This window comes from Gekko japonicus, unplaced genomic scaffold (assembly GCF_001447785.1).
Source record: "Gekko japonicus isolate JY-2015 unplaced genomic scaffold, Gekko_japonicus_V1.1 scaffold2053, whole genome shotgun sequence".
NCBI classification, from domain to species: Eukaryota; Metazoa; Chordata; class Lepidosauria; order Squamata; family Gekkonidae; genus Gekko; species Gekko japonicus.
This window is the reverse complement of record NW_015162012.1, coordinates 82,513-98,999: the sequence shown is the minus strand read 5'-3', so window position 1 is coordinate 98,999 and position 16,487 is coordinate 82,513. Positions and strand designations below refer to the sequence as shown.

The window sequence follows — 16,487 nt, the reverse complement described above, 5'->3', positions numbered from 1 at the left end:
AGAACAGGGGGGGGGGGGGGGGATCTGGAGAACAAAGTACAGTTTCCTGCACGAGACCGAGACGCCGGTTCAGACAGTCATCAAAACTGGGTTGTGGGAGCCAGCAGCAGCTCCACCTCTCGCCACAGGCGACCAGAGAAGGGGGGCCTCCGGGTCTCTGAATCAGACCTGAGTAGAACAGCACTACCAGGCAAAGCGCAGCGCTAATAGGAGAGCTGAAGGCACTGAGGTATCCGGACCGTTCCATATCACTCCAGACGGCAGGACAAGTTGCGGGAATACGTACGGTGGAGGGGGATTCCCAGGGAAAGATACACATTGTCCAAGGAGTAAAAAACTAAGCATCCGAGGCGACATCCCGCAGGAGCCATGTCTGCGGAGCCTCATCCACCACCACCCCGAGACAAGAAGAGATGCTCCGTCCAAAGAAAGCAGCTCCTCTACCCGGCAACGGATGACGCGACCCCTCTCGGAGCCGGCGATTGGCTGAAAAAGCTTGCCTTCTGACTCATGGAAAGTCCTAGCCAAAACCCACCCTGGGAAGTCCCTGGCCCGCTTTCCCCAGGCGGGGGGGCTGGGGAGGGAGGAAGCAAGTTGCTGGCTGCCGTCCTGGCCCGAAAGAAAGATCCAGACAGGCAAGAACAAGTTGTGTCGTCCCACCCGTTCTCTCTGCTGGGGGGAGGCCAGCACACGTGCTTGCAGGCACTTCTGCTGGCGCCGGACTGTGGCACTTGCTGGCTGGCGCCCAGGTGTTGAGGCGCTGAAGGGAGGCACTCAGAACTCAGAGGCAGCAGAGGCGACGCCGGTGGTCACCCGGTCAGGGAAGCCACTAGGACTCACAGCCTGCTTTTGGTGGAGGCTGGGGGGCTTTGGCCGGGGGGGCTGGGACCTGTTTGGCACCCCTAGGGCCAGCCCGCACTCTAGGCGAATGCCTAGTTCGCCTAGCAGGTGTGCCGGCCCTGATGGGGAGCAAAGAAGACTGTACAACCCAGAAAAACTGCACTCTATTCTGCTAAGAGCATGGCCAACTGACCAAGAATGAACTGTATCCGAGTTAGCCAGTTTGGTGTAGTGGTTAAGTGCGCGGACCCTAATCTGGGAGAACCGGGTTGGATTCCCCACTCCTCCACTTGCACCTGCTGGATGACCTTGGGCAAGCCATAGTTCTGGCACAGCTGTTCTTGAAAAAGGGCAGTTTCTGTCAGAGCTCTCTCAACCCCACCTACCTCACAGGGTGTCTGTTGTGGGGAGGGGAAGGGAAAGGAGTTTGTAAGCCACTCTGAGACTCCAAGTGAAGGGCGGGGTATGAATCCAATCTCTTCTTCTTCTTCTTCGTCAGACACTCAGCTAGTAAAAACTAGAATACTCATTCTGCCCTCCTTAGTCAACCATTTATCCAGTTTTCAAAAATACCCAAGGACTCAATAACGTTCAACTGAAAACAAAAAGGGGTTTTCTTGAGCTCCAGTTAGATCAGATCCAGCCCCAAAGGGAAGGTACTGAAGAATACTTCTGTCTCGTAACAGAGGCAATCAGATACGATATGACGCTCTGCGTGACAGAATGTAAAGAGGAGCAAAAAGTGTTTTGAGATCTCAGTGTTATGGCTCAAAACCTCCGGTCAAAGGAGCTTATTGTTCATAAAGAAAAGGAATCTCGGTGTTCATTTTAACACGATGTAGAATGGTAGCATAACAAAGCTGCATTCAAGTTCTGTTCCTAAGACAAGGGGGAATGACAAGCAATACAGAAAATGAAGAATCATCTCTACTTTCAGAACGTAATGGGATTATACTGCTAAAGAACTCTCGGGAGCCCGTTTTTTCTTCTGCTTTTCAATTTAGACTTCGTGCGTCTTTTGAAAATAACTGATGGTTTAAAATTTCCTGATTGAGAAGCCCAGAGAAAGTCTTTCCGCGCTCTCGATTAGCGAGATTTCAATTATTTTATCTCATTAAGGGTGAAATGGAGCGTATAACTAAGTGTGCTTAATTACTACTGAATTCAATGGGGCTTAAGCATGTTTAACTGTACACGGGATTTCCCCCTATAATTTCAGCAAATCCAACTAGCATTCTAAAGCAGTAGAGAAAGAAAAGCTAATATCTTACCATAAAGAACGTATTTGATCAAATAGCTCTTCTCAGATTGCTCGGTGGTTGGCTTAAATACAAGGGAACATGTGTAGACTCCACTCATCTCCGGTTTAAACTGCCGGAATAGCAAAGTTCCTGTTGGTGTTATTTTCACAGTCTGATTTTCTATTTAAAAAGGTAAAATAAAATCAAGTTTAATGGCGTAAGAAATGTATGCTGAAGACCAGCTGGGACTCCCAACTGGCAGCATCATATTTTAACTTTTTTTGATCCTAGCCTTAACTGCGGTCATGTCTAAACAGTACCACTACAGTAAGAATAAGGATAAATAATTACTGCATTTCAATATAATAAAGGGTCTCACCAACAGGTGCAGTTCTTAGTAGGTGCTGCCTTCCTATGAAGCTGTTCATTTATTTACACTACAATGAGAACTCTCAAGACGGTATAAGTCTCAGGCATCTACATTCCTCTCATGTCAAGACAGGGAAGAAAATAACTAGGCAGTAACAGGGTTCTCTCTAAGATGGTATCTCTTCAAGACTCCCCCAGAATCCCACATTCATTCCAGAAATAGAGTGAATGATTACGGAGATGCAATGTGTTCAAATAAAGAAGATAAAACTGTTTTATTTGCACCGTTTCCCCCTCCACTAAGCAGAAGGAATGGACAAGTTCAAGAGATCTACAGGCACCATCGCAAACTTAGGTCTGATCCGCATCTAGCATTTGCTCTGCGGTTTTACCAAACCCAGGCTGGAACGGAAATTCCCCTCTACATTGCATGCCACTCTCTCACTTTGAGTGATTGTCGGATTTTATGGCAGTGTTCAGACTGCATGCCGGTTTCACTTCCTTTGATCTCTCGGTTTTATGGTAGCCGCCTGCATAGATTTATGGCCATTCGGGGGTGACTCTGCAGTCAGGACGGTGTTTTGAATGTGGTTTTGAGCCGCGTCTTTTTCCTGTTCCAGCGTGGGGTGGGGTAAAACAGTGGAGCAAATGCTCGATGCAGATTGGGCCTTAGATGTAGCAAACAGAAATGGACAACGTCTGCAGAAGTTATGCAGGTGACTACTCTGAGAACATTGATTTTAAAATTCAAACGGATTAGAACAATGTTGTAAGGGGCGCGGGTTTCAGAAGAGTGATGTCCTTCTATCAAATGGAACTCTGTTTCCAACAGCAGTGCCTACATTTCCTGAAACCTACAGGCCCCTTGGATTCCACAGAGGATTTCCACTGGTGGAGAGGGACAATTTTTGTCCACCAGGAGCAGTGTTTTGAGGAGCATTTGTTTTGAGCCGCGTCTTTTTCCTGTTCCAGCGTGGGGTGGGGTAAAACAGTGGAGCAAATGCTCGATGCAGATTGGGCCTTAGATGTAGCAAACAGAAATGGACAACGTCTGCAGAAGTTATGCAGGTGACTACTCTGAGAACATTTTTATCGATGGCACATATCTCCAGTTAGACTGAATAAATTTGACAAAACAATTGGGAAAGTATGTTGGAAATGTAAACAAAGGGATGGAACCTTTTATCATCTATGGTGGACATGCAATAAGTCTAAAAAATATTGGAAGATGGTAAAAGAAATGGTGGAAGAAATATTAGGTAGACAAATGCCATTTGAACCAGAATGTTTTTTATTGAATTTTATCCCAGATGATTTCAAAAATAGGGAAAGTTATTTAGTGATGCATATAATCACGGCAGCTAGGATTCTATATGCTAGTAAATGGAAAAATGAGGATATTCCTACAAAAGAAGAATTGAAGTTAAAATTAATAGATGTAGCGGAACTAGAGAAACTGACGTTTCTCTTGAGGGAAAAAGGCTGGGAAGAGTTTGAAAAATTTTGGGCAAAATTTTATAGGTGGATAAAACTGATATGATAACGAAAGTTAAACATAAGGCATGTAAGATAATTAAGTTCTTAAAATTATGGGTACTGTTTGATTTATTAGAATTTTGTATTATAGAATAGTTGGAATGAAGTGTTCTAGACTTGATAAGAAAAGTGAAGGCAATACTAATGATATGATGGGAAGAACTCTGCACAAGTTGATGTAAATATGAGTAACAATGGTTATTGTTATTAGATTTGGTGGAAAAATGAATAAAGAAAATATTTTTTTAAAAAAAGAAAATGTATGTTTTAGTAGCAGATATCCTTTATATAATGCAAAATGTGTTCTGAATCTTCTGTTACCGAGTCTGCGGACAGACTCAACAGCTCCTACTTCTTGCACATCCCAAAGATTGAGGACTTTCAGCACACAAGGAACCATACCAAAATTCTGTTAAGTTTGCTAACCATTCAGAGGTGACAGTACTGTGCTCGTATGATACGAAAGGGATCCCAAACTCAAATCTGTGTTGTGGACTGCAGACGGTAACTGTTTACTCATCGGCAAAATCTTGAAACTAAATTACGTCACACACAAGAAATATTAGTAATTATTGGACTACTGGGCGAGCTCATTCTAGACAGCAAGGCAAGAGGAAAAGAAGACATTCAAGGGCATGATGTCTAGAAAGGGAGATGTGTAGAGATGCATCTGGGGGACACACTTCTGTTGCCACGTTGTGCTGCGAGGACAGGCAACAGGACTACAATTGCAGGACGATGCAGAAATATGGCCGGGGGGGGGGCACAGTTGCCTCGGCAATACGAGAACACACCCCTTCCCTTCATCCCCCACACACAGCTAGTGAACTCTTTCACCCATTTGCCTGCCCCCCCAAAAAAACACAACCGCAGAAGGAGTGCTCCATGAAAATCCCCCTCTCCCCCATTCAACACAACTCCTTAAAGTAATCGTGGTGTTTTGATATAGCAGTTGATAGAAAGGCATGCACGTGGGTCTTTTAGCAGGCACTTGGAACAAGCAGGATAGCACAAAAGTATAAAAAGAGCATCCACACTAGAAATACTCCACCCTTTGTGCTCTGAATTTCACCTTTTAATGCCTTTAACTGGAAGAAATAAGCCTTACAGGGCTCTTTTTGTAGCAGGAACTCCTTTGCATATTAGGCCACCCACACCCTTAATGTAGCCAATCCTCCAAGAGCTTACAGAGCTCTTCTTACAGGAGCTACTGTAAGCTCTTGGAGGATTGGCTACATTAGGGGTGTGTCGCTTAATATGCAAATGAGTAACTGCTACAAAAAGAGCCCTGCGTAAATCCCTCGTGGAAAACAGCTCAGATATACAAATGCTTAATGCTGGCAGCATCATGCTCTTTGGGGTTTCTTAATTCCATTCTGAATACTGCTTCTGCAGGATTCAGAATACTAGCAATTGTCTATACAATAGCTTGCCATTGTCTATACAATAGCTGCATTCAAATGTCAAAAAGAAACTTCCGCTTGTTCATTATGAACACAGTCACATGTACTCCCTTTCCTCCTTCCCTCCTTTCCCATCCCAGTTAGATGAAACCAGGATTGAACTGTGTCTTAAAACCCTGGTTTATCGCCCAGAGAATGATGCTAGTACTGCCACAACAAACTGCAGCTTGTTCCAAGCCAGGAAGTTTTTAATATCTACCCTGTGAGAGGAAAGGCTCATTCTCATCAGGAATAAAATCTCTTAATACGGTCAGTAATAACTTCCAACAAGCTCCATCCAAAATCAACAACTTTCTAGTTCCACAAATTTCAATGTGAGAATCAAGAAAACGGTTAGACCTCTTCATTTGTTTTACTTTGGCTAGACTGGCCACAGACATCTATCCTGGGCCCTTAAGACCCACCCAAGTAAAATGAAAAAGTAAATACAACTGATGAAAGCATTCAAGAATTAGGAGTGCTGAAGACCTACAAAAATAAATGGAGGCAAAACTTACCAACAGCGTTTAGAAATAAAACGGGAGAGATTACTACCCGATGGGGAAAACACCTTACCTGTGACCATGTCACCTCCTGGTCCATGCCACTGGAATATTGGGTCGATCAATTCAGAATTTCTTAGGTGACTCGTAATGCATAGAATACGTGGGCTGTTGAAATTCATCTTGACATAAACTTTGACTGAAAGTATAAAGTGCCATGATTATCAATATGCAATCGGAATCCGCTCTTTCGATACATCGCAAATACAATGCAACCGCACCCACAGCAGAAAAGCCAGGGACAGAGAGAAATGCTCGGACAGACGCACTAGCTATAACCAAACCACAATTGCATTGCTACACGAAAAAAGAAGAACGATTTGAGCAATCAGGAAAATAACGCTTCTTCACCGACCGGCACAAAACAGGCTGTTAACAGCGCGGCGGTCAGAAGAGAACTGGCGGGATGTCCGTGCCCCGCCTCTTTGGGCATGCACAATGGGGTTCCCGCGCATGCTTGGGAGGGAGGCGCGAAAATCCCTTTGTGAGCTTTGCATACCACCAATTCAGATCAGCGCAGGCGCATAATCCCATGGGTGTGATGCACAGAGACCACAAAGAAGATCCGCCAGTTTCGAGTCTGGTAGCACTTTAGAGAACAACGAGGTTTCGGGGGCGTGACCTTTCAAGAATCATACCCCGAAAATTGCGTTGGCCTCTACAAGGCTACTGGACTTGAATCCAGCTGTATTGCTATAGCTTCACTTAAAGTTGGCATAAAGTAGGCTGTCAGGTCCCCAGTCAAATCACTCTCCCCACACACACTTTGGCAGTGAATGCTTTATTTAGAGATACGAGATGCATGGGGTTCAAACTTCTTGTTAGGACTGAATCGCAAAGGCGGGGAAAAGCAGGATATAGAGGTTAAAAAAACCCAAAATTCCAAACACTCCTACGTCAGCGTTACTATAGTGACTCTGACAGATATGTCGTCACTATCTACTTCAGCCAAGCACAATCTTCTCCGAGAACATTTGCGTGTGAAACCTGTCCTCGGGGCCTCTTGAGAAAAGTACCAGGCGAAACTCCCTAACCAACTACTCCTCTAACTGCACACACTCCCCGCCCCCTCCCAGGAATGCATTGGCAAGCGAGGGCAGCAATAAAGATACAGACCAAAAAAAAAAAAAGGTAGGGATGAATAATACAGTTAGCACGGATGTCAGATGCCTGTTACCCTGACAACACAGCTCATTACCATATTAGGCCAACATCCCCATGTTACCAGAAGTGTGCTCATCCAGCCACACCCACCTTTTGCTTCTTATTCTGTTTACTTTGTTGTCAAAACTCAGGGCTTTTTTGTAGCAGGAACTTCTTTGCATGTTAGGCCACACCCCCTAATGTAGCCAATCCTAATGAGTTTCTGCTGTTAGGTGTGGCGTATTATGCTAACGAGTTCCTGCTGGGCGTGGCCAACTCAGGAGCCAGCCGGAACTCCGTTCCTGTGCGTTCCTGCCCAAAAATAGCCCTGGGCAGGGCTACTATGACGTTCTGGGCAGCCCAGCCGCTGACAGGATATGACCTAGTCCGTCTGTCAGAGAGGCCTGAGGTTGTCGGCAGCACAACCCGCTTCATGGTGCCCCACAGTCAGCAGTCTGTTGACCGCCAATAAGAGGCCCAACTGAGCAATGGCCTGTCCTCCCAGGCAGCCCACGCATGCTCACACATGCAGGCCGTTGGCAGTCCCATTGTCTGCTGTGGCAAAAGCACCGTGAACAGTCATCCAAATGCTAGTTACAAGAAGCACCTTGTTACAAGCAAGGCAAGGTAAAATTCCTTCTGAGCTCCACAAATCCTCAATTGCCTTAAGTCCGTGCAAGAAAAACCTGTACAGCATACAAGAGAAAGAAGAGGCACACACTGGCCAAGACGAGGCACAGGCCCTGGCTAATGTGCTTCCCACCATGATCGACGCTTGGTTACTCCTAACCTTCAGGGTGGTGGACTCACCTGAATTGTCCTCACCCCTCCCCTACTAAGCCAAGTGTAAATAGATGTCCTGCCATTAACTTGAGAACAATAGTAAAAGGGAACCACGGTGAACAGTGAGAGTAAGAAAATATACAACACTGTTGTACACAACGGTGAAAATACACACACACAAAAATTCTATCATGCATTAAATCAAGCAGAGCAGACACCTCCAAGGAGATTTAACGGCTGTCTCATTTCTTTCGGTTCGGCCCTTGAAGGTGTTTGCCCTGCTTCGTTTAATATATGAAGGCTTTGGTTCCGATTGGTGCACAGTCCTGACGAAGTCTGATTGAAACCGCTTTTCAGTCCGGAGTAGCGAGTTGACTGCTTTCATCCGACTGCTTTCATCTTCTGCAAGAAAGACTCAAACTGACTTTCTGTGTGAGAATTTACACCTCTTGGTGTCGATATGCCCATTGTGCCTTACGTCTGAATTGTAATATTATTGGATAATTATAGTACACTGTTTAAATAGTAAGACTATACTGTAAAAATAGAGTATTTTTGGCACTGTGTTCTATATTTTCATAAACTTGAGAACTGCATTTGTATATATAATTATTTATGCAAGGATCCAGCTCAAACAACACCAAAAACGGACGTGGAGACAGTCCCCACCACCACCATTTCCCACACAGTGACAGGCAATCCTCCCGTAAGCAAAGAATTGCTTTTGTGTGCCTAACTCTCTGGGTCAGATCCAGCCGGTCTCTTATGCCAACAGGGAGATCTGATTAATATCTTAAATATTTGTTTTCTTGCAACAATAATAAAACACAAAATACTGTAGAACGATTACCAAAGTACAAGTTGCATGCCGGAAATGAATGGAAAAACCGAAGAGAAGTCAGAATTTGTCTGTACCAACAGTGAAGCCACATGTAGCTCTCTCTGAAACATTCCTACAGAAGACTTTATTGGTTGGGTTATCCAAAGAAAGCCGTGCTGTGTCAAAAAGACCCCTTGCCCTCTGCTCTATTCTGTCCAAGTTTGATTATAATCAATATACTGCAAGCATTGCCAACAGCTTCTTTTGTTCTTAAAACTGTATGTATTATTTAATACTAGCACTTTCAGTATAATTGCATAATTACATAAGGAAATGCGGCATTTGTAATTTCATTGTCTGAAGCCTCCACACAATTATCAAGAGAAATAAGCCTGAATTGATTAAATATATAACACATACCTGGCAAATTGGTTGATCCTACAACTTTCACTCCATTAGGATCTATACCGGAAGAACAATGAACTGTCAAAACAGGAAAAAAAGATAGCGTAAAAATTTAAACTTCAGAAAGGAACGTAAAATATGCATCAATGCCGGCTGATCAGAGATTTGTTAAAAACAAACGAACAAACAAAGTCAAAGATTTATGATAAGAGGCATTGGAGAGCTGAAATAAGATCAAGGATAACCAATGGAGGTAGGGAATTGATTTAGACTGGAAATTCCTGGGTTCTAATGTGCAGTCATCCTTAAAACTTACCGTTGGCCGATTTTGGGGCAAACAATCCTGCATGGTTCAGACATAACAAGAAACCATGGTTTACTGCTACAGAGATAAGCCTGGGGGATTCTTAGGCTGACAAACTGCTGCCTGCTTTCATGCAAGCCGGCAAAATGACTGTCTGCTTTTGTGGGGAGTTTTTCCTAGAGATGTAAAATTTCCGGAAATTTTGAAGCTCGGAAAAAAACCCGTTTTTTTTCCGGTTTTTTTTCGGGAAAAAACGGAAATTTTTGGAAAAATTGAAAAAAATGCTACATTAGCATTTCTTTTGTCTTTTCTAGATTGAAAGTCATTCTGTTACTTTAGGAACATAAAAAATGACTATGGACATTTTTACTTGGCATGAAATTATCACAACTAACATATTAAAAATATAGTGTACCCAAACAATTATTACAAACAGAATACCCACCCACATGCAAAAACAAAACTGAAACCTTTTTATTTTCTTCTGACAATCGCACCTCCTAAAGGAAGAAATGCATCTTGTTCTTGCATTGGAGAGTTCAGTTTGTAACCTAGGACTTGCTTGTCCTCAGTGCACAGAAATTAGATCAATCTGATACCATTATATATTTTAGAAATGATTTGGAAAATATTTGAACACCTTGTCTTAAAATATTTTATTTATCATGTTAAAATAAAACATTCCATAAACAATTTCTTTTCTTTTCTTTTCCCAATTTTTCGGAAAAAAACAAAAAAGCTTCAGGGAAAAAAACAGAAAAAACCTGGGTTTTTTTCGAATTTTTCCGGGTTTTTTTCCGGGCCTTCACATCTCTAGTTTTTCCCCACAGCTTGCCATTACATTCCAGTTGGCAACTACCGTTTGTGCTTTCTTGGCAAACCAGGATTAAACCACTGTTTGGGGCCCGGATTAGCAGAGAACAAACAAACAAACAAACAACAGTTTGTGGGTTTGAATAAATTAACTAGCTAAACATGAGGGAAAGTAAAGAAGCAGCATGCAATTTTAGGATGATCCCCCACCCAGGGATGCATGGATCCTACACATACTCTCTCGCGCACACACTGTATCTCTCGATATAATCAACTAAATTCCCCATCAGCTACCTTGAGCTCACCTAGGTGAAAGTGCGGCACACAAGTATGGTTGGTAAATTAGCTAGATGGGAGAGATGTATCAGATGAACTGTTGTGAAGTAGTATGCAACTGCAGCTATATTAATTGGAAACACAGATTCTATATATTCACTCGCTGGCTTGCAAATGGCAAGTATCTCCTCCGTACATGTCCAGCAGGGAATTATGCACATCCAGCAAACACTGATTTTGAATCCACCTGTCCTTTCTTCCCCCACCCTCCATGAAGAAAAGGAGAGATTTTTTCCTCCCGCAAGTCACCTTTGCCATCTCCTGCAAGAGACTGGGGGGGGACACCTCTTCAGTTTCCACCCATTCTTTGCAAAGAACGGCAGGCAGTTTCTTGTTCTTTCCATGGGGCTTTTCTGGGGCTGTCCTTGCACCTTTTACATAAATCCAACAAAGGTGCAAACACCCTCCATTTCCCAAGTTCTCTGCCCATGGCACTGGATGTGGGGAACAGGGGAGTGGGGGTTAACACAAGTATTGGGCCTGGCTTATAACCCAATCCAGATTTTGCAAATCCCTGGTCATGGGGTGGAGATAACACTCATTACATGGGGCCTTTCACTTGTTTCCCCAGCATAAGCTACATAGTACATGAACCTTTCACAAGCTAATAGTTTGGTGTAGTGATTAAGTGCGTGGACTCTAATCTGGGAGAACCTGGTTTGATTCCCCACTCCTCCATTTGCAGCCAGCTTGATGACCTTGGGCAAGCCACAGTTCGGTCAGAGCTGTTCTGGAAAGAGCTCTCTCAACCCCACCTACTTCACAGGGTGTCTGTTGTGGGGAGGGGAAGGGAAAGGAGTTTGTAAGTCGCTCTGAGACTCCAAGTGAAGGGTGGGGTATAAATCCAATCTCTACTTCTTCTCTTCTCTAATTAATAGTTAGTAGTCCACTCCATTAATAATAAGTACCCCAGTTTAATTAATAAGTACCTCGGTCCATAGTCCTGGGTGCATTCAGATACAGAGTTCCTGCACCCACAAGCAATGGCAGACATACACCTTAAAGGAGCTAATCAACTGGCACACGAGCCACCTCTGATATGAACAGGAGAGCCTTTATGGACTGGAACATTATCTGACCCTAATGAGCCTGCGTCTGCTTAGACTGTGACAAATACAATGATCAGCAACCGCTGGTTTAGGAGGACTATTTGTCATTTATTGATTTCGGCAGGGTTACCAAATTTTGAAAAGGAAAAAAGAGAACGTATTTCCCGACTGACTACTTCAAACAGGTGATCTCTATGACAAATCTCATGTTAAACACCCCTACTACTGAAGCTGTGATCATGGCTACCAGCTAGGAATATTCCTAAGATTCCAACCCAAAAAGGGAACACTTTAATCAGTTTTTTCAAAGAGAACCCTAAAGAGGACAGACATCAAAAGAAGAGGGCATGTCCTCTAAAAGGAAGATATCTGGTAACCCTAGTTTAGGCTGTTCTTTGAAGTACTGATCTTTGAAATTTATTTCCCATGTTATATATTCAAGGCTTCGTAACGCCCATTATACCAAAACTTCATTAATTACCTAAGCTTTATTGATGTTTTCATAATACCCAAATATACTTAAATGTAATATACATATTTTATGTTTTGTGTACCACTTCAAGCATTTTTTTTGCCTCAGAGACTTACAGCTTAGAAATATTACAAACAAATAATACAGAAATAATTAAAGGTCAGGTGATTAGCTTTAAACTAATCCCATGGCATAATTAAAATTGGATAGGGTCTTTTGGGTTTTTTACCCCAGTTAGAACTTGTCGAGGTTTTAAGTAAAGGCTGAAGGACTCTGAAATGTGCCTATGAGACTTTTGTTATGGGATGATTGGGGGTACTGTTTCTAGACAGTTAAACTTAAGCTTAATGGGGAAAGTATTATAAATGTTTGACTCAGTTTATGAAGGGATTAATGATGAGAAGACTTGATGTCTACTAAGCTAATTGGAGGATCTCTTCTCTTGGGGCTTTTAGTAGTGGGTTCTTTCCTTTATCCTGTTTATGTAGTTTCCCTTCCCTTTTCTTCTGTTGCAGTTTTTTGTAGTGATAAAAAATAATAAAAAATCCCCTCCGGGGGCTCAAAAAAAAAAAAGAACTTGTTGAGGTTTTGTGGCACATCCTGTTGAACTCTTAGCTATCTGCTTCATGGGGCCACGAGACCCCACTTTCAGGATCAGACCTAATTAACACAGTACTTAACAACATCAGCCCAGAAACACAGCACTTTGGGATTTTCCATTAGAAATCAGTGCCTGAAAATTATTAAAATGTTTCATGCACAACTAGAAAATCTGTTTCCAACATTCTGAACATGAACCTATTTTCCCCTCATTTGCTTAGTCCCTCTAACCTTTTTTAAGGTGAGCTGTCCTGAGCAAGACAATGTCTTCACTGACATCTAAATCCACAAGATGGAGCTCTTCAACCACTAACTCTCGGCTCTGGGACATTGTCTCCAAAGGGAGAGCTTTCATGGTCCTACTGAAATCACTAGGTCAAGGTACTTACGTAACTGTTGCTATATTGTGCTCTAGATTTTACCCCCCAATACTGGGACAGAAAATATCCTGTAAATCTGGCAAAGGACTCAGCCACCATATTATTAATTTTCCGGCGGCGGCAGCTCAAGTACTATAAGTAAGCATGAAGGGAGCCTGAAAATCTGTAGGATGCAATTGCTTCTTCCTATCATCCCCAATACAAAATCAAGCTTGGGTCTCTATTGGGTTATACCACTATTGCCTAGGAATTTGCTCACTCTAAAGAATATTCTGAGATCTGGATTAATGTTGGCCATATTTGTAACTTTTTGCAACTTAAGGTAATGAAGATTCTGAACTAGAATCTTCACTCTCCAACGCGCATGCCAAAGAGTGGCACACGCTCCCAACCACATCTGGCCAAGCACAAGATTTGTCTTGCCCCCCTCCCCCAGCATTTTGTCGGCCAGCACCCCAACACCTTCACAGGTGAACAGGGGGTGGGCACTGAGGCAAAAAAGGTTGCCTACCCCTGTTCTAAACTCTGTGGCAGGTCCTGTGGATCTTGATTAAAAACTGAACGCCCTGTTAGTAACGATATATATAGGGAGAGGAGCATTATAGCAGTATCAGTTCAAGGCGTGTTGGTCAATCAGATCGAACATTAACAGAGTAAGTGTGGTGTCGTGATCAGAGTGTTGGACTAAGACTTGGTAGATCAAAGTTCCAATCCCCCTTCTTTCACAGAAGCGTAGCTGGGTGACCTCGGGCTAGTCATACACTCTTGAAAGGTAAAGGTTCCCTTGCTCGAAAGCCAGTCGAATCCGACTCTAGGGTTGCGGTGCTCATCTCCGTTTCAAAGCCGAAGAGCCAGCGCTGTCCGAAGACGTTTTCCATGGTCATGTGGCTGGCATGACTAAACACCAAGGCGCACGGAATGCTGTTACCTTCCCACTGAAGTGGTACCTATTTATCTACTTGCAATTTCTTGCTTTCGAACTGCTAGGTTGGCAGGAGCTGGAACCAGAGACGGGAGCTCACTCCGTCATGCGGCACCTGGGTCTTGAACTGCTGAACTACCGACCTTCCACAGCCTGCAGTTCAGCGTCTTAACCACTTGAGCCACCGCAGCTCCCATACACTCTTAGCCTATCCTAAAATGGAGAAGAGGACAATGCAAGCCCCTTTGAGTCCTTGCTGAGAAGGAAGGTGAAATGAAGTAAACAGATAGACTCATTGAATCATAGAGTTGGAAGGGGTCATACATGACATTCACTGGCTCTCAATCTAGTCCGACCCCCTGTCCAATGCAGGGCCACCCTAAAGCATCTCTGGCAAATATTAATCCAGCCTCTTCTTGAAAGCTGTCAGTGAAGGGGAGCTCCCCACCTCCCTAGGCAGCTGATTCCACCTCTGAACCACTCTGTGAAAAATTTTTTCCTAATATCCAGCCGATACCTTTCTGCATGTCATTTAAACCCGTTGCTTCGGGTCCTCTCCTCTGCTGCCAACTGGAACAGCTCCTTGCCCTCCTCCAAATATTTGTCTCCTTTCAGATATTTAAAGAGAACAATCCTGTCCCCCCACAATCTCCTCTTCTGCAAACTAAACATTCCCAAGGCCCTTAGCCTTTCCTTATAGGGCTCCGACTCCAGACCCCTGATCATCCTCGTCGCTCTCTTCTGCACCCTCTCAATTCTGTCCACATCCTTTTTGAAGGGAGGCCTCCAGAACTGCACACAGAACTCAAGGTGCGGCCCGACCAAATTATAAACAAATGAGAACACACGAGTACTCGCTTTCTCAAGAATATGTTAATACAGATTTGTCCTTCACAGGAGTGTCCATTTAGAGGCTCAGAACCGCTGAGACCTAAAGGGAACAGGACTATCCACAGAATCTCTGCCCACTCCACAATGCTTATGCTACTGATAAAGCAACTGACTAACCCAACATACAGATAGACACAATACATAAAGAAAAAGAGTAGGTTTTTTATACTCTGCTTTTCTCTACCCGAAGGAGTCTCAAAACAGCTTACAGCCGCTTTCCCTTCCTCTCCCCACAGCAGACACCCTGTGAGGTAGGAGGAGCTGAGAGAGCTGTGACTGACCAAAGGTCACCCAGCTGACCATGTGAAGGAGTGGGGAATCAAACCCGGGGGCTCCAGACTTGAGTCCGCCACTCTTACACTTCTCCACATGCAGCCAGCTGGGTGACCCTGGGTCAGTCACAAGTTCTCTCAGAGCTGTTCTCTCGAGAGCAGTTCTCAAAAGAGCGCTCTCGGCCCCACCTACCTCACAGGGTGTCTGTTGTGGGATGAGGAGGAGAAAAAGATTGTAAGCCAATTTGAGACTCCGAACGGCAGGGTATAAATCCAGCTCTTCTTCCTCTTTTTCTTCTTTAACCACTGCACCGAACTGGTTCTCAATCAGCAACTGGAGCTCCTGGACAAATTAAGTTGGCTTCTGAAGCTAGTATCGCCATTTAATTTTAAATTTTATTTACATTCCACTTTATATCTCGCTCGAACCCCTTATCCAGGGGTCTCTGAGCGGCTTACAAGTTGGTGCTAATCACCATTTCAGTATCCTAACTAGGGCCACAGGTTCTATGCGGGGTGGGACAACCTACCAGGCACCCCTATGGCGGTGGTTGGTGCTGTTCTTCGGGTTTTCGTCGGCGGTCTCTGGCGAGGTGCTCTTCATGGCACTCGGTGGCCCCATCTCTCTTGCAGCGCGCGGCTCTGCCTTCTTCCGGCCTCAGCAATGTCCCTTCCGGCTCCGCTGGGCCAGCGCTCAGCGTTCTCGCGCGCTCCTTCTTTGACGGCAGCCACTCCGATGTCCTCGCCTCTTTCGGCCGCCAGGGATCGCTCCTCCAGCCGCGCCCGCTCGCCATCGCTGCCGCATCGCCACACCACGCCACACCGTCCGCACCGGAATCAATGCCTCGCCGCCGCCGCCGTCACAACCATCACGCCAGGCAGGGTGCCCCCCACCCTACTAAGGATGGGTACCCATTTATCTACTTGCAATTACGTTGCTTTCGAACCGCTGGGTAGGCGGGAGCTGGGACAGGGTCGAGAGCTCACCTCGACCGCGGTGGTACTAGAACAGCCATAGTGACTGCTCGAGATGTTGTTACTTTAAGCAGGCATTAGCTGCCTGCGCCACCACTCCCTTCATTTAAGCTCAAGTTTATTCACTTCATATTTCATTTCCCTCTTTTATTTCATGTATAGTCCACTTTTCTTGTTGAAATAACAGACACTCAGCAATTAGGTTTTAAGACTGTAGTATTACTATTACTTAATGAAGTAAATAACTTGAAACTTATCAACTGGTATCATATGCCTGCTGGACCAGTGGTCATCAGTCTCCAAACTCTTGTCATAACAGCATAACTTTGAC

General features: G+C 44.4%; 1 protein-coding gene across 1 annotated transcript in view; it reads right to left on the bottom strand.

Annotated features, from left to right (window-relative positions):
* ZPBP (zona pellucida binding protein) overlaps positions 1–16,487 on the bottom strand; it is a 41,058-nt gene that overhangs the window by 20,154 nt on the left and 4,417 nt on the right. Inside the window, exons 2-6 of the mRNA XM_015405481.1 lie at positions 9,459–9,485; positions 9,158–9,220; positions 6,005–6,130; positions 2,112–2,261; positions 841–959 (exon numbers count right to left, since the gene is read on the bottom strand). Of these exons, the coding sequence (XP_015260967.1) occupies positions 841–959; positions 2,112–2,261; positions 6,005–6,130; positions 9,158–9,220; positions 9,459–9,485 (485 nt within the window). The remainder of the gene's footprint in view (positions 1–840; positions 960–2,111; positions 2,262–6,004; positions 6,131–9,157; positions 9,221–9,458; positions 9,486–16,487) is intronic.